Raw genomic sequence first — 25,124 nt, 5'->3', positions numbered from 1 at the left:
GTACAGGAACCTTCTCGTTCATTTGACTGCAATGTGGCACCAGAACTTCCGCCCAATGCGTCGGCTTTCCACACACCTTGGACGAGTGGATCGAGAATATTCTGGACTATAAACACTGTTGCCCCTGGTGGGTACGCAAACCCCAATTCTCAGTGGCTACTGCTGAGGAGTATTCGGCAGCTATTGTGCTGTCGAAACTCACCTCGAACATGCCAGGTCAGAAGCAAGATGGCGACTATTATTATGTTTGAGATGCATAATAATATATTTTTTTTAAATTTAAATGACTTATAAAGTAAAAATACTTAATTTAACATGTGGCTACTATTTTCAACATGATTAAAATATTACCAAAAACAATCTTGACATCACTTTTACTATCTCTAACAAAATATATACTTACACAGAATGAAATAAACAAATCGGTTAACACTGCATTGTACAATTTAGCTAACCCAATTCCTGGTCAACCTAACATTTGACAGAAAATAAGTCTATTAATTGCTTGAAGGGTGAGTATAGCTTTTTTGCATTCTCTTAAGACTAGCAATCTCAGTTCACTTATTAAAGAAGCAAACTAATTGACAGAGAGCACAGTAAACCACAGCCGATCTTAAAATTTTTATTATCTAATAGGATGCTAAAATTATTTTGCTGCCACCCCCAAAATTGGTACAGCCAGAATGTATTATAGTAGGATATTTGTGAGATATTATAAGCTCTTAATGATATGTTACTTTTCAATAAATTTCACTCAAACCTTTTCCAAATAAAAATAAAATCCTATAAAAAAACTAGGTAACTTCCTTTTATACAGTACAATAAAAAGAAATACGTGTAACTTTTAATCAAACATTAGCTTACTGCTATGATTTCACACAACAAGGTCAACAATATCTTCTCACAGGATCATCCAATATTTTCTCCATCACATGCACGACACTTGTAAAGCTTACCTTCGACTGGTGAGAATAATGTAATACTTGAGAAGGATGAGGTTCTGGTCGTCCTTGACGCTCGCGTCTCTGCCCTCGTCTCCAGATTCTGTCTCGTGGAAGACGACAACTGTGACGTCAAAGTCGTCCGTGTGCTTGGTGTCGTCCAGGTCTCGGTACGTGACGTGGGGCGTGCTGTCCAAGCGAACCAAAACATACTCGTTGTCGGGAGCCGTGTTGGCGTCGTAGCTGACGGGAGCCATCCGGAACACGTCCATGCCGTACACTTTGCCGTGGCCGAGCAGGTAGTTGTACAACTGGCGCGCTTGCACCGTCAGGCCGCAGATACTGATCACGTCGGCGTACACGAGGTTCCGGGCGAAGTTCGGGGCCTTCGGGTAGTACTTCAGGAAGTCGTCGACGAAGCGAGTGACATGGTAGCCTTGCTTGAGGAGCGGCTGCTTCTCTGCTATGTAGTCGTGGATGCAGCGCAGGTGATAGTCATATGTGAACGAGTGCATGTGCATCAGTATCTTGATTTTGTCACACTCATCCAGGAAACTCGCTGTGAACTGGAAGATTAAGAACATTAGAGTACATAAATCATCAATCAGAGCCAGGGGGGCAACAACAGGGGGGGGGGGGCAAGGGTATTTTGCCCCCCCTCTGAAACCTTGAAGTGGGGGCAAACGGGGGCAAAGAAAGTGCTGTGTAATCCATTTTTAGATGATAAAACTGCTTAAATAGCACCATTTTTCACCCCTTGAAATACAAATTTTCCCCCACTTCAATAGGGGGGATCGATGATTCTTTATAAAAAGGTATATTGCCCCCCCTTTGGAAATTTAGTTGTTGCGCCCCTGATTAGAGCAATATTAATAATTACAAAATAATAGCAAGCTATTGGTTAGCCTGATTACGACAGTAGGTCATAAGTCAGTAAAAAGGTTTGCTAAGTGAAAAGACAAAATTACTATACTTTATAGGTATTTTTTAAAAAGTTATTTACGGTTGAATTTATTTTTTTATTCTTAGGCTTAATTATTTTCATCACAATCATGACGACTGCATACACGTACATTTTAACCTGCTTGGTAAGTCACAACTTGTTTGAGTTTTGGCGCTCACCTGAGAAACTAAAGAGTTAGAAGACTTTGTCTGAAGTCTGGAGCACTCCAGGGCATGAAGTCTTGCATGGAAGAAGGGTTCACACAGGAAGATCTCAAATAGCAGTTTTCCACCTAGCAAAGACTTTTGTAGATAACAAACGTTATTTTCTTTAAGTGAGATGGTCCCCAAATTCTTTTGCTTAGTTGGTGTTTTCTGGCTGAAAAAAAAAATTGTATTGATATGCAAGGTTTGGTTGCCATTAACATCAACTCTTCAAAATACACAGAAGTGGTTAGTGGTAAACTTAAAAATATAATTCATTATGACAAGGATTACTAGAGCTGAAAAAATGTAGCCACACAGACAATGAATACAAATGTTAGTGTGTTTTGAGTATGTGTGTATGTGTGCTAAATGAGTTCTGGTCTTTAGTTTGAGATTTATTTATTGTATTTAACTTGTATCAGTGACATATTACAATGCATTTTTACATCATAAGTATTAAAGCTTCATAAAAATTTAGTTCATTAAAAAGGAACTAACTAGCACTAAGTAGCAAAACTTTGTAGATTAGCCCAGTAAATGAAGGCCAAAAATCGCCTGTTGTCGCAGCTAATTCCGGGAAAGCTGAATTTTTGTCAGATATTAGACCCTTATAAGACACGTTTTTCCTCAAAAATCCCCGCCTCTCCCCCTTGTGCTTTCCCCCCTACCACTCTCGGAAGTCCTAAAATGTTGACCTTTACATAATCGCTTGTGAATACGTAAATAATTGTGTAAAGTAGTAAATATATAGCGTATTTTGCTCTCAAAAGTTTGGTTTTTAATTTTGTTTCTGACAATATGTTCTTTAATGTTGATAGTTAAGGCGTTATAAAATCACAAACATAAAAAAAACGGGTTTTTAATGTCAAAATACGCAGTTCTCGTTCTGGATGTTTTTAAATATTGGAAATACACAAAAAATCTTCAAGTAAATTTTGTAGCACACACTTCCAGCTTTAAAATGATGTATAGTTTGTATCGGGGAATTCATTGGTTACTGCTGGGGAAGGGGGATGGGGGAAGTGAGCGCATGCGTATGGCTAGCACGCTCCGACCTGCTACATTCATCTACCCGGCTTCCCTACAATCTACTCTTATCATGAGATTGTTATTTTTAATATTCTTCTGTTACATGCAGGATTTAAAACTTTAAAATTTAAATAGGAACCTAAATCTAATAGTAGGCTAATTATTAATATATTGATGTATTCATTCGCAATACAAAATGGTGGTGTTTATTTTTACATATTACGGGCGGAAGGAACGAGAGCTCTCCGATGAAACACTTAGGCCTGCGTCATAGCCTCGGCTCGATTCCTGTTGACGAAAATCTGGGAGTTCCTGCTTGGTTTCGAACCCGAATCGCCTTTGACAAAGGCAAGAACTGGATCACTGCAACCCCGTTTCGAAATTATTTAGATAACGGTAAATTTGCCATAAAACGTATGAGGGTCAAGTGGCTTTTAGGGTTAATATGTTTGAGCCTTGGCAGCAAGAACTGGGTTAAGTGGCAGGCACACCACGAATGCATATTCTTATTACGTCTCGTTTATTAAGTCTTCGCGATGACGGAGCAGGAGTGGGCTACACGTTCTTGTCTTATCTCGGCAATAGCGTGAAGAGTGGTTTAGTGGTTAGGGTCGTGGCGGGCGGGCTGCAGAGCAGCTATGAAAAAAATGAAGGGACAGTCTTTCGGAGAACTGAAATTACATAGGAAGGATATGGTACTGACTCGATATAGTCACAAATATGTGGCTGTTCGATCAAAGCGAGTGACTGTGAATCCTCAACAGTTATTCAATCGAATACTCTGTTTGTGTGATGGTCCGACTAGATTAAAAGTTTACCTTTTGTACAAACTGGCTTCTCGGCCACCATCCTTATTCGATGATGTTTCTTTACGTAAAGAAGCGAAGTCACCATTCCTGAAGGTATTTTCTGAGGGCATTACTGATGAAATTAAACCCCAACAAGATACAGGTACTGGTATAGTTATTAATGGAGGCTTTCTCCTCCATAGTGTAACATGGCCAATTGAAGAGACGTTTGGAGAAATCATTGAAAATTACTGCACATATATCGTCACTAAATATGGAATGAACTCAACTGTTGTTTTTGATGGGTACCCTTCAGAGCCAACAACTAAGGGAGAAGAACAGTCAAGAAGATCTGCTAAAAACTCATAATGTAACTTAGAATTTGAGACAAATACAAAATATATCACAAAAAAGGAAGCTTTTATATCTAATACGAATAACAAAAAAAAATTAATTATGAAACTGTCTTAAGCATTAAATAGAAGGGGAATAAGTTCATTCATAGCCGAAGGAGATGCTGACTTAGACATCGTAAAAACAGGAATTGAACATCTCAATAAATTCAATGTAGTCATAGTTGTGGGATCAGACACAGATCTTCTGGTACTGCTTGTAGCACTTGTGCCTGAAAATAACTCTGTATGCTTTCGAAAAGAAATCTGTGGCAAAAATCCTTCCGTTGTTTATTATGACATACAAACACTAGTAAATGTGCACAAGAGCATCAGAAAACTTCTTTTATTTGCATATGCAATTACAGGCTGTGACACCACCTCGTCATTTTTTGGTTTGGGAAAGACAAAATCTGTTGATGTGATCAAAGTTGTACCACAAGCCAAACTTCAAGCAGAGTTATTTTTGGAAAAAGATGTATCTCGTGATGAATTACTCGAAAAGGGAGAGACATTCATACTTGAAATGTACAGGCTTAGGAGATATTCTAATCTGAATGAAGCTCGCTACTACAAATTTACATCCATGACAAGTAAATCTGCTTTAAAATCTAACTTTGGTTTATCAAAATTGCCCCCCACATCAGAAGCAGCTCACCAACATCTATTACGAGTTTACCTCCAGGTGCAATATTGGATGGGCAATAAACTTCCATCTACAGATTGGGGTTGGAGGCATGAATATAAAAATGAAAATTGCAGGAAAAATAAAGTTTTAAAACCTGTTCCCAGTACCAAAGCCTTTGCCCCTGACGACCTTTGTCTTCTTTCCTGCAGCTGTAATACTTCATGCGGTAACAATTGCAAATACAGACAATCCGGTCTAAGCTGTTCTGCTATGTGTGGAAACTGTAATGGATTATCATTCCTTAACTCTCCAAATTTCGACAAAGAAATTGAACTTCCTTCAGACAACTAGTGTCATAGTAAAGTTTGTAAATGCCAATGACTGATGCAGATGAAGGTCAACATGTATTGATTAAGGACAATTTGTTAATAATTAAGAATACATTACTTTTATATTAGAGGCGGGTGGGCAGTCCGTGATGCTGTTATCTAAACTACAATTTAATATTTAAAACATTTTTAACTTGTTTAAAGTTATTCATAATCATGACAGCTACCGGTTTTAGCCAGTCCGGGACACGACTGGCCCAAAGGTGGTGGATAATGGAAGGCCCTTAATTGGGTAGGGGTATCTTTCCCCCCGAACCAAATCTGGCTATGCGTATTTAAGTAAAGAATTTCTGTACACAGAATTGCTTTAAGTATTTGCTAATAAATATAATTGTTAACATAAAGTGCAAAAAAGAAAAATTATGTTAGTTGTTTTATGAATTATTTTATATAAAAATGAATACTGTTTAAAACTAGATATATTATTCCTCAAATAATTATGAAGGCTACGCGAACGGACTGCGAATACAAAAGGATGCACATAGTAGGTCGGTGCACGCTAGCCATACGCATGCACTCACTTCCCCCCCTCCCCAGCAGTAACCAATGAATTCCCCGATATAAACTATACATCATTTTAAAGCTGGAAGTGTGTGCTACAAAATTTACTTGAAGATTTTTTGTGTATTTCCAATATTTAAAAACATCCAGAACGAGAACTGCGCATTTTGACATTAAAAACCCTTTTTTTATGTTTGTGATTTTATAACGCCTTAACTATCAACATTAAAGAACATATTGTCAGAAACAAAATTAAAAACCAAACTTTTGTGAACAAAATATGCTATATATTTACTACTTTACACAATTATTTACGTATTCACAAGCGATTATGTAAAGGTCAACATTTTAGAACTGCCGAGGGGGGTGGGGGGGAAAGCACAAGGGGGAGAGGCGGGGACTTTTGAGGAAATACGTGTCTTATAAGGGTCTAATATCTGACAAAAATTCAGCTTTCCCGGAATTAGTTGCGACAAAAAACCTTTATTTACTGGGCTAGATGTTATGTACATCTGGCAAAGAATTAGCAGAAATTTTATTTAAAAAAAGGAAATTTCACCAGTCAAGCTAGTTGAAATGTAATTGTCTAATGCAGCTAGAAGCAAATGTGGTCAAAATAAATAATATTCAGAAATATATATGTATCTGTGAAAATACCCACCACAGTACAAAGCTCATGAGCTAGGAAAACATGACTCATAAAACATACATTGTGCATATTGCCAGGAAATGAGGTAGACCAAATGCAGTTATTGTTACTTTATAAGCAGATAAGAACTAGTTAGTATAATGTAAAATGAGTGTTTACTATAGCTAACTAAGGAAGTAACTGAACTATATTTATGCCGGGAAAACAAAAAAACCCTATATTACTTTTAGTGGCCATAGCTTGGTCCCTCCATTCAAAAAAAATATCTACAAAAGAAGTGTGAAAGAGTCAAAAATGGCAAAATATTTATCCACAAAAGGTGAAAACAGGCACGCGGAAAACCCCATACAAGTCAAGATGTCAGTTGCAAATGCACATTTATAGACCACTGACATGAGGCCTCAGCATGTTCGCTTCCCCTCCCACCGCTCTCTTTGTCGACCAGCAGCGGCGGAGGGATGCGGGAAAGTCACTCTCAAAATCACAGAACTATAATAAATAAAAAAAATTGGTTGTCTGTAAAGTCGGTTTACGGACGATAGTTTAATGTGACGTCATAACAAAGCATTGATGAAATGATTGCATTCTTTTATGAATAAAATTGAACTATTTTTATTGAATTATCACTATTTTTTATGGATACAAAGAAGGAGTGAAATGAAATCTACAATTTAATTGATAAATTTACTTTTATTTGCACTCATTGATTCAAATATGTTTATTACTTTAACGAAGAGATTATTTTAACTATAACTGTTATACATGTTTGCTATTTAACTTCTTCCAATCTGTGTTATTCTGTTAAGGATAGGACGATGATAGGAAAAATAGGAAACGAATGGGAGTGTTTCAAGTTTAATGTGCCTCGAACAAGTCAAATCGATGGTTGTTCCAATCGAGTGGAAGAGAGATAGATGCGGCGCAAGCGTACAATGAGTGTAACGGGACAATGTGCGTAACGGGACAATGTGCATAACAGGACACTTTTTTGTGCGTGCAGCCGGCGTTCATCGATTTATTAGACGTTGTCACGTCAAAATAGTAATTTAAAATTTCAAGCTCACCCTTTCTTCAATACTGCTGGTTCACTTTGAACAGGAATGAATCCCAATGATTGAAGGTATTGCTTGTACTCTTGCACAAAATTTGCACAAAGACTGTCATGCCATTCTTTGTTGGAGTCCACATTTACAATAGCATCATGCCCTGTGTCTCCAGGAGTTGTCTTATCTTGACTGTTTATGGTCTGAAAGCCAATCAAACGTGAACAGCGCTGGTCGTTCACCCATTCCTAGCACTCTGTGCTAATACAAATCAGATTACACACGTGTCAAATTGGATTACCTGGGGAGACTTGGTGTCGACCTTGGATTGAAGGGAAGCAAAGTCACTTATAGGAATGAGCGAATGGTCTCTTGTAGCTGCTGAGTGAACTCGCCACCTAAGACAACAATGACAGCAGTTTCATCTATTACATAGTTGCTTTTCAGGTTGTTCAGAAAATGACTCAAAATATTACAGTAATTGAATTGAAATTTACAAAAAGTTGTCAATCTTTTTGTCCAAAATGAGTTATGTCTTGAAAATGGCTCTTATAAATAACCAGTCAATTTGTGGTTGGTTAAAGTATAAATGAACAATTTAATTTTGTATGTTAAGATGATACTTAAAGTAACATTAAATATATATATATATGTATATGTGTGTGTGTGTGTGTGTGTGTGTGTGTATCTATGTTTTTCAAGAAAGTAAATAAATACCATAAACTATTGTAGTCTCAGATACATGCAAGTTGTCTACATTGAATCTCTATGACTAAATTATGTTAAAGATTGTACTACAACAGATACTATGGAAATAGTTTACTTTCATAATAAAGTTTTCTGACTTCATAAACAAACACCAGTATCTCATACCTTGGGAGAAACAGAAGCGGAGTGAGGCAATAGTGAATTATTCTTGAGTGCTGCTTGAACAGATGAATAGTATCTTCTGTCAAAGGAACATTTGGTGAAGCACCTCTGGTTTGCCACATTATGCGGAGTTTCTTATTTTCTTCTGTTAAAATTTGAACATACTATAAGTGACTTCTATTTATTCTATTATTAAGTGACTTCTATCTTCTATTTTCAAAATTGGCTAAAGTTAAATTTACAAGAAAGATGTATTTTCTGACAAACAATGATATTATCAAAAGTTAATACTGTTATTAGCTTACTAATAAGTACAACCTGGTCTTCGCAAAATAATTTATCTATTGCAAAAAAAAAATTAAAACTACTACATCCTTCCTGCATAGAAAAAAAATGTTCTAAAATGTCAAACTGACTTGCAGGTTTATCTCACTTAATCAATTCTATATAAACACCAATATTATTACTTATACCAAAAATATTGCTCTTTGCTAATAAGTGCAATATTTTGCTGATAATGTCGATGGTTAAAAACATATCTTAAAACATAAGTTGAATCAGCTGCATTGGAAGCATTCAGCACCATTGGAACTAACAGCAACATACAACATTTATCAATAAAGAATATTAACTATCAGACTAATGAGGTGAATTATTTTTTTATTTTATAATTTTATTAGTGTTTAACATATTATCAACAACAAGGTCACAAGAGATATAAACACGGGGTGACGCAGGTCCGGAATGTAGGGAAAGGAATCGCCATGGCCATTATCTAAAGGAAGTAACACCCCAGCATTTGTCTGTAGTGATTTTGGACAACCATAGGAACCCAAAACCAGGATGGCCAAACTGGGATTCTCTTACCATAGCACCACCCTGCTCCATAAATGTGATGACCAATTACAGTAGAACCTTGTTAATCCGGATCTGTTTAACCCGGACATTCAAATAACCCGAACCAGTTTTGGAAAAAAACCTACGTTGTTAGTAAATGAAGATTTTTTTAAAAATGATAAATTTCTTTCAATCAATGGTTTTTCAAGAATTTTGTGCCTTAGTAAAAAAATATTTGAAGAACTGTGGCCTTCCCAACTGGGTAGTTTTACTGATTGACAATACGCCTTCACATCCACAGTGTTGATGAACCAGCTGTGGTTATGACCCACGCAAAAGCAGCAGCAAACATGGATAAATTGATGGTTTATTCCGAGAGTCCAGCCGGAACATCGCCTAAAGCGGATGCGAGATCACGCTGCTCGTAAGCGATACACAAAACTGAGGCAGCAAAAGCTCACTACCTTTTTTTACTAACGACTCATTGGTACCTATACTGTGTACAGTGTAAATACATATTACGTGTTTTTAGGTGAAAGTGAGCCGATATTAATTTTTTAACTCCATTCAAAATATTTTTGGTTTGATTGAATATGGTGACTAGTTTCATGACTTCAATTGCATTTCAGTGCTTTGTGGTGTATTAACTTAAATTTTGATGTTATTTGGTATACTGGCATGCTTTTCAGGGTCATGTTGTTTTAACGCAATTCACCACATTATCTTGTCTCTAGTTATGTCGTGTGCTACGTGAGGGCAATGGTGATTAGAGCACTGCGAAACAGCTGTTCTTGACATAGTGAGCTTAAAAGTGGTGCGTGGCGTAATTGATCGGGTGTGCTGAACGGACACAGCAAAGACATCCATGGCTGTTCAAGATTGCATAGGCTTGGGACATTGACTCTGAGGATCATTATCGTCAGTGCAGGAACGACAAGGCATGGTCAATACTAGTGAGCGATGCTGGTGGCTTATGGCACATCATGTGCGCAACTAGCACCAATGATGATTAGTGCAATGACGATTGGCAACGACACTGGAGAATGTCGATGGTAAGATAACACTGAGGGTGGGATTCATCCTTTCACCCTCCTGACTGCACTCACACAGCACCATAACAGTATCGAGAATATTTTTCCCTTAAGAGACTTGGTACCTTGGAAACTTGACGTTATCAATGTTATTTATGAGCCAATTATCACGATATAAGACTTAGGACTGACAGTTAAGCATTTGTTTGCTACATGCGTAATCAGTTTGTTTGTGATGCGAGCAAGTTCTGTAGTAGTGAGTCAAACTGATCACCTAGGCTCTCAACAGCTGCTACAAATAAGTAATGAACATTGTCAATGAACAAAGTTAAGACAAATATAATGATGTGCTATAATCCGGTGGTTATCACCCAAGGCAGTTAGATGTTATGATTTAATTCAAATGGTTTTTTGTAATGACATTTGAGCATTAATGTTAGTTTTTATTGAACTAATTAGTTTGATATTTCATAAACATTCAAGTAGTGTCGAGCACCTAGGTGAAGTTAATTATTGGTTAAGAACCTGATTCATGTTCCGTTTCTTTATGTCTGAAATTGAAGTTAAATACACCACATAAATGTGTATGTAACATCATGACTTCTAGTATTTTCTTAGTGAACATAGCACTGCTATTCAAGTTAAGTGTGTGAGTTTAGTTCTTGCAAGGATGTCATAAAGGATGTTTTTAAGTGCACACAAATGCATTTTCTGGGCACCCAGACACAGTAACACTCTAAATAAATATTAACGTAACATTAAAATACCTTTGCGATCCTGGTGCAGGGTTTCCAACAGCTGTTGTGCATTCAGTCCTATAACGTCTGCATTGAGAGAAGAAAGCTTACGGTGGATGGATCTGCTTGATTTGCAGTCTCGAAATACTTCCAGTAGGGCAGCACCGTTGCTTGTGGCTCCTCCCAAGCTAGTTTTCACTGGAGTATGAAGAGAAGAACTCTTCTGCAAACTTCCTATTGGGTTGAACTTGATCAACTGATCCACTTTCAGATATGGAAGCATCAGTGGGTTTGAGCACTGTTGAATTAAAAACAAAAGTTTAGTTCATAAACAATCTGTGAGCAAAGCAATTTTCTTATACTCCAGAAGCCCGGTTTTAAGAACCCCGGATTAAACGAAGCATCGATTTTACTAATACATTATCAAAAACCGTCGAAAAATCAGAAATTTTGACACCAAAATATAAATAATAAAACAAAATTTGAAAAAAAAATCACAATGAAAGCTTATAAAAATTGTTAATAACCCCTGATTTTACGAAGGCAGTGATTGTACAAATGCAATCAGTGGAACTGTGAGCATTCATAAAATCACGGTTCTAGTGTATGTTTCCATACCTGTTTTGATTTTGCTAGTTGTAGTTTGGTCACCATCTCTTGGTTATGGAATATGCCAAGCTTCTGAGATGAAATGCTCATTAGAAGACATGTTCTTGCACTAAGCCAATGACCCAATGCAGTTGTCTGGTTTACTAAACTGTCGACGCGCTCTTTGGACCAGTTGTACACATACACCAGAATCTGTAAAGTCAACATAACCTTATATAGACATTCATATAGGTACTGAATTTAAAGTCTGAATAAAATTCACTATATATGACCTAACAGATAGGCCTGTGCAGATACTACAATTTCCAAATATGAATACAAATGGTTTATTTTTTGTATTTGATTCAACTTTAAAAACTGACGCTTAGAAATATTGAAATTTTTTTTTATATAGTTTATTTATATTTGAGGTGGTATATCATGTGAGTTTGATGTATACCAATCAATGTTGACTGTTGAGGTTAACTCAATTTTGCGACATAAATACACACTTACGAAGTTTTAACAGGACTGTAACATAAAAAAATGAACTATACTAAGCATTTTAAAGAAACAGCAAATATTCAAAGTTATTTCACCACTGGCTCGTGAAACAGTTATAGAAAAAATTGCGTAAAAAATTAGAAACACCAACTATGTACTTTCAACATTTTTAAACATGAAAAAACAGACTATTTTCAACATTTTAAACTTCAAAACAATTATTTTTTGTATTTCTTTAGTCATGCATACCAGTAGCAAGGAAATAAAATTGACCACTGTGGATTAAAACAGAAACCATTTGCCCTCTTTTGCCATGGCCATTTACGTAAGTAAACCCAACAGTTGCAATGCAAATAATCAATAAGCTTCATTAAAAATAATGTAAAAGGGTTTGAACAATTGTTTTAGTTAGAATCGGTTAGCCAAATTTAAAATGCTGTTAACTGGTGTGAATGGTTGGTTAGCTTAGGATAGCAACACATAGTTGCATGTTATCCTGCTAACCCAAATGGGATATGAATTCACATAACTGCAATATTAATACATAAAACTATTCAATACCATTATTTCTTAGTTTATTTTCACAACACCATTTATGAAACTTTTTTGTCTCAACCCAATAGAGAACACTTTTTTTTCCACATAATATAACAGAAATTATGATATATTCTCTATGATGTTAAATAAAATGTTGATAGGAAAAATAATTATTACATTTTCAATATGTAGTTAAACATACATGGATGCTTTGCCGGGACTCCAAAACGCATGCAGATATTCTGAATAAAAGGCTTTACTCAAACAGTGCTTTTGATATTTTTAAGTATCTGATGGCAACAAGCATTCTAGTACCTTCACACCTGCCTATACAAGTGTTATTTTTTTAATTTGATGTATACATATTTTATGTAGAGTAAAAATAATTAATGTGGAATAGATAGGTGCAGGGGACATCCATATTTGTTAGGCATCATAGGGCCACCAATCAAAGAAGTCTCATAGAAGCACTGGATGTAAGAACCAGTGTCACACTTAGCAATCCTGTGATTTTAGATGTAGTAAACACGCAGCCAAGCTGCTGCCTTAAGGGGGTGCCTCCCATTTCAGGTCATGATTTTATATTTATATTATTCACTGATCAACTGACTTTTTCAATTGTTCAACTTTCACGAAATGAAAAAAATAAATAGCGCATACTTTTTGCATAACTAGCTGCCAAAGTTACATTTTTAACATTTTTGGGTTGTACAAATAAGGAGAATTTGATTTATTGCAGAACTGAAACTTTTTAGGCTTAACTGTAATGCCACTGGCTACTTCATTATATGGTTTGCATTTATATCACAAAAAACTCATTTCATGTTTCTTGGCTGTCAAAATCGTAACAAATTTTAGAATTTTGAAATGCCAGGTAAAATTAATTAATATTTTCTGAAATAAATTCAAACCATTTCTTGAAGTAGCCAGTGGAATTGCAGTTAAACCTAAAAAGTTTCAGTTCAGCAATAAATTTAATTCTCCTTATTTGTACAACCCAAAAATGTTAAAAATGTAACTTTGACAGCTAATTATGCGAACAGTATGTGCTGTATATATTTTTTATTTCGGTAAATTTAAACAATTGAAAAAGTCTTCAAGTTTATCTGAAATTACTGTAAATATAAAATCTTGACCTGAAATGGGAGGCACCCCCTTTAGCGTAATCTATAAAAACTTTTGGTAAAATTATACTACGACAATAATTGCAAAGAATGAAAAATTTGTTCAATAGTAAACATGATATAACATAAAAAGAAAAAGAAAACTTTAGACCTGCTGGCTGGTGAGAAGCGCAAGACACAGTCTCTGGCGTGGCACAAACTGAACAGGGTTGGACTCTGGCTCAATCAGGGGTGGAAACTTCTGCAATATCTTCTGGGCTGAAAAATATACAAACAGCATTATGTAGAGTGCAGTGAATTTCCTTCAAACAGATGGCTGACCTAGTACAAAAGCATTAAATATTTAAAAATAAATTAAAATGTAGTTTCACATCTACAAAAGTAATAGTCTGAAGGTAAATAAATGTTAATTAAAGTTTAGGTCAAAATAAATAGTCCCATTTCACTTTATAGTAAATTTTCTTGTTTATTTTCTCAATTGTTTTATCTTATACCATGCAATATGTTGAGAAATAAGTCTGTAAAAAGAACTGAACTGCAGCATATTGGCTGTCATACCGACGAGCCATGTCCTATACGTCTATGCTGTTATTGGCATCACTATTATTTTGAAGAGAAAGTCTTGGCAAATTTTGATAAGCATCCTTCATCACTTACTAAAAGACTTAAGTTACGTAAAGCCATGGCACTGGGCCAGGAATTCATCGTACGTGTCATGCAAACCTGTTGGGAGTCAAGAACACCTGGCAATTCTGAAAGACCACTTTAATGGGCGGTTTCAAAGTGCAAATGACTTTTTCTACATTAGGGGGGCAGAGACGTTGAGTCCCACCAAAGCGATCCGGGTTTGATTCCCAGCGAGCATGTGGACCCGGCGAGACTGCCTTTCTCAAAGTGTGACGTGGCCCGCGTGGGCCTTAGTAACATAATGCCCTCATCTGCAAAGATCTGGCACACTCTTGCACATCAGACCCGCGCACTCAAAGTGTGACGTGGCCTGCGTGGGCCTTAGTAACATCATACCCTCATCTGCAAAGATCTGGCACACTCTTGCACATCAGACCCGCGCACTCAAAGTGTGACGTGGCCTGCGTGGGCCTTAGTAACATCATACCCTCATCTGCAAAGATCTGGCACACTCTTGCACATCAGACCCGCGCACTCAAAGTGTGACGTGGCCCGCGTGGGCCTTAGTAACATCATACCCTTATCTGCAAAGATCTGGCATACTCTTGCACATCAGACCCGCACACTCAAAGTGTGACGTGGCCCGCGTGGGCCTTAGTAACATCATACCCTCATCTGCAAAGATCTGGCATACTCTTGCACATCAGACCCGCGCACTCAAAGTGTGACGTGGCCCGCGTGGGCCAGTAACATCATACCCTCATCTGCAAAGATCTGGCACACTCATGCGCACTCAAAGACTTATACTGTAGGCTCTCTAAGGCGTCCCACACACCGACACCTGGAGGTCGCTACCCCGTGGTTAAAAACACACACAGAATCCCAGTGCAGCAAATTTATTCCACACTGCCAATTACGCCCCCTTGCTACAGAAACACTTATACTACAGATAAAACTCCCTATGACATGAATTTATATAGTGAAAATTCAGTCACCCTCATGGCTGAACAGAAGATATGTAGATTCCAAAGTTCAGTGAGTAGTAAAATATTGAAATATTATTCGTTGAAACAAGTGTTCTACCCAAGAAAGGTACTGAGGGTGATGACAAAAGGTTTATAGTGATACATTTATACAAACAGAAGTCACGGATCAATGATGCCAAGCCAAGAAGTCCTTGGGTCGGAAGAGTGGTCAGCCTCGGGGGTTGGTAGGATCAGACTAGGGCTGATATAGCACAATATTGTAAATGGTCAGGGCCTTCATGCCTACGCTGACGAAGGTTAAGTTACAACGCAATTGTGGGTTTTTAAGTAGTCCATTATATTTACCAAATTGAACACTGTTACTGTTGTTACCAAATGACGTGAGGGCTGGCCTTCCTAGTCCTCGTTTCCCCCCCACTCCGCGTTCTATCCCCAAGTCAGGCTTTCGCTGCTCCCCTTCCTTCAGAAGTTCAACAGCTGTACAGCTTACTATGCGTCCTGAAAGCATTTGACCATCGGTTCTAAGTGCACTTCGTGTGTTCTTGGTTTGTAAAACCCGATAAAAAAAATGCGTTCTGTTGCAAATAATCCTTCTGTCGACACGAAGTCAAGCTATGACTTATTTGTCATTCCAATATTTAATTTTTTGAATAAATACATTAACACAACGAAGCTCTGCATGAAAAACTGTAGTGATACATTTAGTCTAATAAGTTCAAGCGGTAATGTAATGGTATGACCATTCGTTTTCCAGTTTGGCGATCCGGATAAAATCCACTGTTTCATACCTCATGTCATCTTCTTAAGCTCTCAAGCCACGCTTTTTAGCTTTTATCAAAACCTCTCCACTCCGTTAAGCTGAGTAAATGTAGAATATATAACAGATATGTACATACAGCTGTCATAAATCATCTTAAAACTAGACTATAACATCCATCACAAACTGGAAACATATATATGTATATATATATGTATATATATGTATATATATATATATATGTGTATATATATATATATATATATGTGTGTGTGTGTGTGTGTGTGTGTGTGTGTGCGCGTGCGTGCGTGCGTGATTATTCGTCACAAGCTTCAACAACACTCCTTATTATTTCTCTTTCCTTGCTATGAATAACTTTCTTAAATCTCTTCGGCCGCGCATTACTTGCCATTGTTCACAGTCCCGTCACTACTGCAGCGCAGACAAAGGTAAATGTGTTTTAAATGGCTCCTAGCGCAGCTTGTAGGCGGGGCCAACTTTCTCTTCTACCCCGACCTCCCCTCGCAAAAGGGTTTCCTCACCCCCGCGCTGGTAGCCCTCATGAGTTCTGGCGACTACAGTATTTAAGCCACATAAACATATTACAATAGTGGTAGTTAAAATACTAGTGGTCGAGGAAGGCATTCTTAAATGTTGTAGTTCACCCAGCTGATAATGAAACAAGATGCCAGGGACTTGGTAATTTTCAAAGTGGGGGAACCAACATTTTAAGCAAACTTTGCATACCAGTAAATGCTTTTTGAATATACGTAACTTATAAGTTTGTAAAACCATTATTTTTCTTAAAAATCAATGACTCACACACACATAAAAATGTATTAAGAAAACAAACTGCACTCTTCGAACAGGAGTAAACTGATCCGTAGGACATGGATTATGTTAGGCAGTTGTATTTAGGTCCAAGCTTAGCAGTAAAGGTCTATAAACTATGTTGCAAAACCTTAGATTTTCCTAGTGACAAAAAAGAAAACTAAGGAAAACCCAAATTACCTTTTGGATGTAGGCAATCAACATCAAAATTGTTTGTGTCCAAAATACAGGCTCTCCATTGGTTGATATTTCGTCCGACAAGCATGCACACTTGCTGATCTCTAAATGAGAAAGACTGGACTCCTGCAAATTTTTCTGGAGTGTGTGACGCGAGCCCAAGAAATGCTGATGTGTCTGTGTCTGGGGCATTCAAACTAACTAAGTTTTGCATTTCTTTCACAATCATTGGTAATGAATGCCTGGAAAAAAAAAACTCAAATAAACAATTGAAGACAAAGATGAAAATCATTGTAATAAAATCATTTTAGTAATAAATAATCTGCTTGATTCGAATTGTTATTCTGATGTGTTATGACGTCAAGTAACCTAGAGATTACACCACAATGTGTGCCAAACCTATCAGAAACTCAAAATATCTAAGAATCAGTTCAAACATTAAAATTTCTAAAAGACAGTGCATATAGTAATGTTTAGCTTCCCACTTACTGGAAAGGTATCCAACGGATCTGGTGATAAAGCCTGCAAGGTATACAAAAGGCTAAAATTTATAATTTAGTTTTTAATAATCATCACACAAAATGCAGTTTGATAACCAAAGACGAATAACAATGCATGCATTACTAGCTGAAAACAGTCTCTCAAAAAACTTCAAGCACCAACAAAATCACTCTGGAACAAACAGCTATAGTTTTATCTTCCTATGATTTATTACAAATTATGTTAAAATGTAATTTTATTAAAATTTATAATTTTAAATATTTATGATTAATCATAATTAATTACTAAAAATTATGTAGATCTTAATATTTCTAGGGCATGGTAACAGATGGGTAGGAAAAACATTTATATGTAATGATAAGTCTCCAAACTGCAAATTATTTCTGGTTGAAGGGAATTGACATAAAATTTAACACACAAATTAGTGATTAAAAAAACAAAATATCAGATAAACAGTGTAAAGGATCACTGACACTAAAAAAAAATAAAGCCACTTTATTTTACGATGAACAAAATGTTAAGAAAACATTTTTGTCTGAGTAATGGTACAGGATGGTAATAATTTTATAACTAAGACCTGACAACAGTACCAATTAAAAACTGTAAGGTAACCACTCACAAAGGTAGGGAAAGCAAGTTATGAAAGAATAAAACCCAGCTCTAGTCAAGAACTATATATAGGCAATATGAATTATTGCCCGAAAAATGTTTTCTCAAAACCATAAGGGTGTTAGAGAAAATTGGCATAAAGTATTTATACTAAGCACCAAAAACACATATTCTTATAGCATACTGAATTGCATGCTATCCAAATGGTAGTGTTTCATTAGGTCTTAAAGATGCAATCAACTTTTACCTGGCGCTTAGACAGACAGTAAATTTATTCACAGATGGTACACCCAACTGTACTGCAAAATCCAACCACTTTTTCAGCAAATCAAATTCAACAGCATGCTTAACTATGACAGAATTCTGCTCAGACATGACCTGCAAAGAAAACCAGTTAATGGAACATTGTAATTACAAAGAGTATTTGCATAAATAGAAGTAAAAATTAAATAAACAAAAGAATATTATAGACCACAAAACAGTATGATGAATAAAATTATGAAATACCATAATGAATAAAATTACAGAAACATTATTTCAGGGAACATCTGGCAAATATAATTATTGCCAACCTTATATTAACTTATTCATTATAAACTTAGTTTTTGTTATTGTTCATTGCTCTTTTATCAACTTGTATTATTATATATTTTACCAAATTATTTAAGATTTGAAGACCAGCAAAGGAGATAAGTGTTTTAGATAGGCTGGCACATGGGTACCAACAAACATTACTGAAAACTGACAGTGAAGGGTTGGCCTACAAATGTTCAAACAACTAACCTCTATTCCGCTGAAGGACAACACTAGCATAAACTAAAGAGAAAATACAAAAAGTGATCAAAATGCGATTAAACGTTTACAATTCTATAAGATTTAGTAAAATTAATTATCATACATATTTTTCATGTGACATTTGCAGTGCCTGCCAGACCATCAGAAAGATATCAAAATTATTAAACAGGTAGATCTTTACTCATGAAAGGCACCTTTATAATTCAATTTTTTGCTAAGTCAGTAAATATTGTTGCGAGGTTAAAATTTCTATTTTAAATTTTTTTGCATTTCTTTCCTTGTTCTGGACTTTGTTTCGGTCGGACACAGGTTGGGTCACTTTAGCGCGAAATGTGGGTCTCTGATGCACGGTAAAAAATGCAGTGTTGCACAGTGTTTGTCTTGAAGCGCGACGTGACTACTTGTCGTTGTGGCCAGCTGACAATGATTTGTGTCACGGGTTTGGGTAATCTAGCGCAAGCGCTGTTTTGTTTTCCTTTCTGGATCAGCACAGGAAACTGACTGCACGGGAAAGGGTTGCAACCTAACGGGTTTTGTTTGTACAAGGTAGACACTCCGTGATTGGCAGAACCGAACACCGCAAAGCTGGGTTAATTGTTTAGTAAACTTGCCAGGGAATTTTTTCCCGTGCTTGTTTGCGGATGGGAGGTTGATTTAAAGACAGTCGATTGAATACCTAGGGGTCTGTTATCTATCAAGAAGGCTGTCATGCAACTTAGGAACACGGTGGTCAGTACAGGAGAATTTTTAAGTACGATGGCAGTACAACTTTGTGCTTGTAAATTATTATATTTTTTTTATAAACTTAGGCTCTGAAATGTGTATAATTGGGTGAAAATGAAACTTTTGGCATTCGGTAGATGAATAAAATGCTGAATAGTAAAACTAAGAAAAATTTAAATTATAAATGATAAACTATGTGTTGTAGCTGTTCACACTACGTGATGATTCACCTAGTTAAAAACTAGCTATCTAGTAAATTATTGTTTTTTCTATGAAGTTTGCTCTGAGTATAAAGGAAATATATTTTAGTGTCTAGTGGGGAAGTAAGACTTGTTGATGTTTTGAAAACCTGAGCTGAAACCTAAATACTTTGAAAAGAAAATGGCATGGCAAATATTCTGGCACTTATTCAGTAATTCTTTAAAAAGGAGAATTAAAACCAATTTTTAAATGTTGAGATCCCATATAAACATAAGGAGTTTTAATTTGTATTGTGTGTTTGAGGTTTTAACTACAACCATCACTGTTAAATTTCTCAGATAATTTTTTTCACAAGACATAAGACTTTATTTATTCATTTGTTATTTATTTATTATAGTACTGAAATGAGGATTGTAGTAACGAATGGAATTCTAGCAAACCTGATTGTAGAACCAATTTTATTTATTTATTTATTTATTTATTTATGCTACACAAAATTTTTATTTTGTTTAACCCTAGAGTTTTTTTTCTGCATCCAGGCCTTCTAATCTTGTATTTCTTTGGTGAGCTACATCGATGCCTGTATTGTGACGATATACGGCCAATTTTGTTTTTCACATTTGAATCACATAATCAGCAAAACTTATATAAATAATGCTTATTTTACCTATCAGTTAGAGCAAAAGTAATTTTTTCAAGTCTCTTACATGAACAAATAATACTATTGAAAAATAAATGACATAATGGTTTTGAACCATTCAAAGCAATCTATGTAATGACAAAAAAAAAGAATCAATTAGAGCATATCTCAAATAGGTATACTATGAAAATACAGTTGAGCACTTGGAATAAACAGTAGCCAATTTTTTATTCTTTTAAAACATTTTTCATGTTATAGCAGAGTAAAAAAAGGGGGTTGTCTGTAAAGTCGGTTTACGGACGATAATTTTACGTGATAACGCTATAAGAAAACATTGATGAAAAATTGCAAACTTTTTAATTTGAAATATTATTTACAGATTTGCAAATTTAATTTAAATAATTTGTTTACATATAATCACGAACTATTAGTTAAAAAGCCTGCCTTAACCTGTTTGATATTATAGAAGATTTTCTCGCACGGTGGTTGGCCGGTTCTTGCACGCTCGGCTCAGGCGGAACGTGGCAATTTTTCGTGCGTGCAGCCGGCGTTCATCGATTTATAAGACGTTATCATGTCAAAAATTGATACGCATCTAGCAAAAAGTACAGATATATATTTTGCCAAACTGAATTAATAATTCCATTACATCAATGATAAGCCAGGAACCTGGCAGTGACCTAGTCAGGTTAAGAGCGACCAATCACTTTGGGCACTAGCAGAGCTGCTTCAGTCAAAATGCTATGAACTATTCAGAAAGAATAACTAGTGCAATTATTTCTAACTATCAACTACACTTACAGTTATTTAATTACCATACACTGTGCTTACCTGCGAAACTATCACAGGTGAAACAGCTTTCCCAGTGTCTTGTGTTTCATAGATCTTCTTGCCTGCAATATAGTTATGCAAGTATAATTTTTAATAAATGTACAGTTGCTTCACATATGAGATTAATTCGTACAAGTAATTAAGAAAAACAAATTTACTAGTAATGAGGGGCAGCGAACTACATATTAAAAAACAAGACTTTACAACCAGTTAGAAGTAAATTTGCACGTTCAAATTTGACAGAAGTACACTAAACAAACCATGTGACCAAATATGCTTGGTTTTTACTTAAAAGAATATAATAAATTATATATTTTATATAATCTAAAAGGCTAAAGCCAACTTTTTGCACTGTAAAATGTTATCTTCAGCGTGAAAGACTATTTCACTGAATGTTCAATAAATGAAATCTAATTTATACCATTGATTTTTAAACATTTATTTCTATTGTTAGGAATTAGAAACTAACAGTAAACAACAATCACTAAAGAGACTACGTAGCTGATTGAATTGAGAAAATTTTTTCAAGCAATAGAAGCAAGACAGTGAACATCACTTGCTTATAACTTTATAAGTTATGTAAGGGTTTAACAAGTCCATAGATAAAACACATTCACATAGTTTAAGGTAACTTCTACAATTCTAGCTATGGAGACGGTTCCTATTTTATTCAAGTCTTACGATTTCTATAGCACATATTCTGATATTACAGTTTTATATAGGTGAAACTGCTTTTTTGTGGTCCCATATAAAGCGAAAATATTAACTGTTAACGTTCAACAAATTCCTGCGTTTTCACTTGACATTAACAACCATTGTATGTATGTGCACAAGTAGCAGTTTAAACAGCATTGTGGAGACCTAGAGATGTGTATCAGCCGGGTGCACCAAAGCAATTGTCTCTCTTCTTTTTATAAATTTATTTTTAAAGGTTTCATAGGTTATATATATATATATATATATTTTTTATAATAGTGAATGATAGAATTTCAAATGGTGCTGCCTAAATGTTATGTTTTATTTAGACAGTTCATTTTATTTGATATGAAAAATATTTCTATTATGTATTTTTGCTAATAACAGTTTTTACATGGATGTATAACTATTATTATAATGTTTTTGTCTTTTGGGTATTTTTTAGTTTTCTTCTACAGACATACATGTGCTTAGCAATGGCATATGTCCAAAAGCTTACATCAAGTCATGCACTCCCATTGCACAAATATTTCAAAGATAATATAATTAAACCATTTATGTGTTATTTTTAATATTTTTTTTCTGTAGTGATGTACAAGTTGACTGATGCGACTCTCACATGGCCTTAGCAGCAGCACGCAACCTGGTGCCAGCCAGCACTCCGACCACCAGAGCCCTGTGCTCTTGGGTCCACCCCTCTGTACAATATCTGACCATTGGCGTGGTAAACACCTTGAATCCTTTACTTAAGTATAATTGACTGTGTGTTTTTAAGGTAATAAATACATAAAACATTGCAAGAGAACTTAAGGTCAGAGGATTTGTTAACCAATGAGGATGTGAAGGCGATGGAGTGCGTGCAATTGTCGCTGTCCTACCCCCTTCCCCCCTTGTTCTACTTGTGTGTGTTTATGTTGAGTGTTTGTTACCTATCATTTCTCACACCATACAAAAATCAAAATAGATTCAGAATATGTTATTTTTAATATAAAATTCTATTTATGTTTATAATCATGTCCTACTTCAATTTATTATTTTCTTAAAAAAGTACCTCCTGAATTACTCTGTTTTTCACATTAATAGTTTTTTTTAAATATGTATTGCGGAGTTTTGTCTGATTTTATTTCTCTGAAGTAGACTTTTACATTTTACAATACTACCATGAAAGTAAAATTATTTATTATTTTCTTTTACATTCACCCAGTCATTTTTCATAGGTATTTGTGCACTGATGTTTATGTAATACTTTACATTTAAGTTGTTTATATCTACTAAGATCATAACCAAGGTAATATGATTGTCAGTGGTAACTACTAATATAGGCATACATTTAATTGTAAAGTTATACCCATGCACTAGCTGTGTTTTGTCAATGTCACGTTAACTGAGAGTACTAGACTAGAAGGAAAGTAAATCACACCACTTCAAAATCAATTATCAGAAAAAAATATGTTAAGTTTCCAGCCAAAATGTGAAGAGATGAAATATCTGCATGGAAAATGGGTCAAACAAAGGTTTGCATGTTTCTTAAGGGGGGGGGGGGGGGGGGGGGGGGGAAATGAAAGGTAACAAACTGTATTTAAGTGAATTTTTAAAAAAAGCAGCAAAAGCATAGTCAATTGGAAATTGTGTAACACACATCAGTACAAATATTCTAAAATATTGTGGTGTTAAACATAGAGTCCGTACCTTTCTGTTCGAAAAGTGGAATGGTGAGCCAGTGGAACTCCATCAAGAGATCCCACATCGCATGTTGCATAGATGTCTGCAGTTTATTTACTAATAACTCCGCATTTATTCTACCCTGTTTCCAAATTCGAAACTCCACCCATGGCTTCACATCTGCAGGAAAACACACACACATGGCATGATTTGTGTTCAAAATCCTTTAAAATCCTTACCTAAATGCAGGCTTATAAAAGGTGAACGTACACATCTCGAAGTACAGCCGAGCTTGTAAGACACTGAACTCAGTCCCGCCACCCAGTTTTACGTCGTTTCCAGAAATAACGCCAAGCAAATGCTGGGGTGGTTTTCACAATTAGCCACAGCCGATTCTTACCCAATAACTCCGTTGTGTGAGACTGTCTCTGACGCTTGCTGTCAACAAGATGCTAAACCTAGGTAAGAAACAAAATCAACCTCTTACCAAGAAAACTTATCTCAGGAGAGCTGTTTTTTTAGTAAAAAACGTGAAACTAATGACCCCAGTAGATTTGGTTCCTATTAATTAAATTTTTTTGCAGTATTTTTCATGTGTGATTTCAGGGGGTTTAATACCCAATAATGGAAATATACTTTGGGATAAAAATCATATATGGTATGTTTTCATGTTGACAGCAAGCATTAGGGACAGTAACACATTGGGGAAGGAATCAGCCACTACTAATTATAAGGAACCATCTCCTTGCCTGGCATGATTTCAAGAAACCATGTCAAACTGAAATTAGAGGAATAAAAAAATTATGGTTTAATACCTTTTCGACATTGAGGACCATTATAAACAGATGATAGTGAATGAATGCATGCATTTGGTAGGGGACCGAGAGTATAAAACCTGACTACATACAGACAGGAGCTACCCCTATTTGGTTGAATTTTAAAAATAACTCTTAATGTTCATTTTAACACTTATAGCTACCGTCTAAGTTAATTTTTTGTTATTAATATTGTTACGATTTTCCGCGGGGGTTCGTAAAGGATAGCCCAATTAAAGATTTTTATCACACACACAGTTTTATTTATTACCACTACTTGTCACTTACAAATAATTAATTACACTTAAAGAAATGTCTATTCCCCAGTCACTTGTTCCACACACCTCGCAGGGCCGCACCTCTGGCGCAACTCTCGCTGCAGCACCCCTCGTGGGTCTCTGCCGCGGGACTCCGTCGCCGCACTCCACCGCCGCCGACGCACTTTCCCTTCGCCGAGGATCCGCTCGACTCCTCGCTCGCAACTTCACTCGCGACTCCGCCGCGCCCGCGACTCTATCGCCCGGAAACTCCACCGC

General features: G+C 36.0%; 1 protein-coding gene across 7 annotated transcripts in view; it reads right to left on the bottom strand.

The window, feature by feature from the left end:
• Positions 1 to 25,124, bottom strand: part of LOC134529823 (KICSTOR complex protein SZT2-like) — a 186,302-nt gene that overhangs the window by 25,500 nt on the left and 135,678 nt on the right. For all 7 annotated transcript variants that reach the window (XM_063364304.1, XM_063364309.1, XM_063364308.1 and 4 more), the window contains exons 41-52: positions 23,801 to 23,953; positions 21,416 to 21,477; positions 18,473 to 18,603; positions 17,119 to 17,357; positions 13,889 to 13,995; positions 11,603 to 11,785; positions 11,015 to 11,282; positions 8,383 to 8,524; positions 7,811 to 7,907; positions 7,531 to 7,712; positions 2,064 to 2,262; positions 957 to 1,507 (exon numbers count right to left, since the gene is read on the bottom strand). In XM_063364304.1, the coding sequence (XP_063220374.1) occupies positions 957 to 1,507; positions 2,064 to 2,262; positions 7,531 to 7,712; positions 7,811 to 7,907; positions 8,383 to 8,524; positions 11,015 to 11,282; positions 11,603 to 11,785; positions 13,889 to 13,995; positions 17,119 to 17,357; positions 18,473 to 18,603; positions 21,416 to 21,477; positions 23,801 to 23,953 (2,314 nt within the window). The remainder of the gene's footprint in view (positions 1 to 956; positions 1,508 to 2,063; positions 2,263 to 7,530; positions 7,713 to 7,810; positions 7,908 to 8,382; positions 8,525 to 11,014; positions 11,283 to 11,602; positions 11,786 to 13,888; positions 13,996 to 17,118; positions 17,358 to 18,472; positions 18,604 to 21,415; positions 21,478 to 23,800; positions 23,954 to 25,124) is intronic.

This window comes from Bacillus rossius, chromosome 2 (genome assembly GCF_032445375.1).
Source record: "Bacillus rossius redtenbacheri isolate Brsri chromosome 2, Brsri_v3, whole genome shotgun sequence".
NCBI classification, from domain to species: Eukaryota; Metazoa; Arthropoda; class Insecta; order Phasmatodea; family Bacillidae; genus Bacillus; species Bacillus rossius.
The sequence above is the reverse complement of the archived record's forward strand: the minus strand, read 5'-3'. Positions and strand labels throughout refer to the sequence as shown.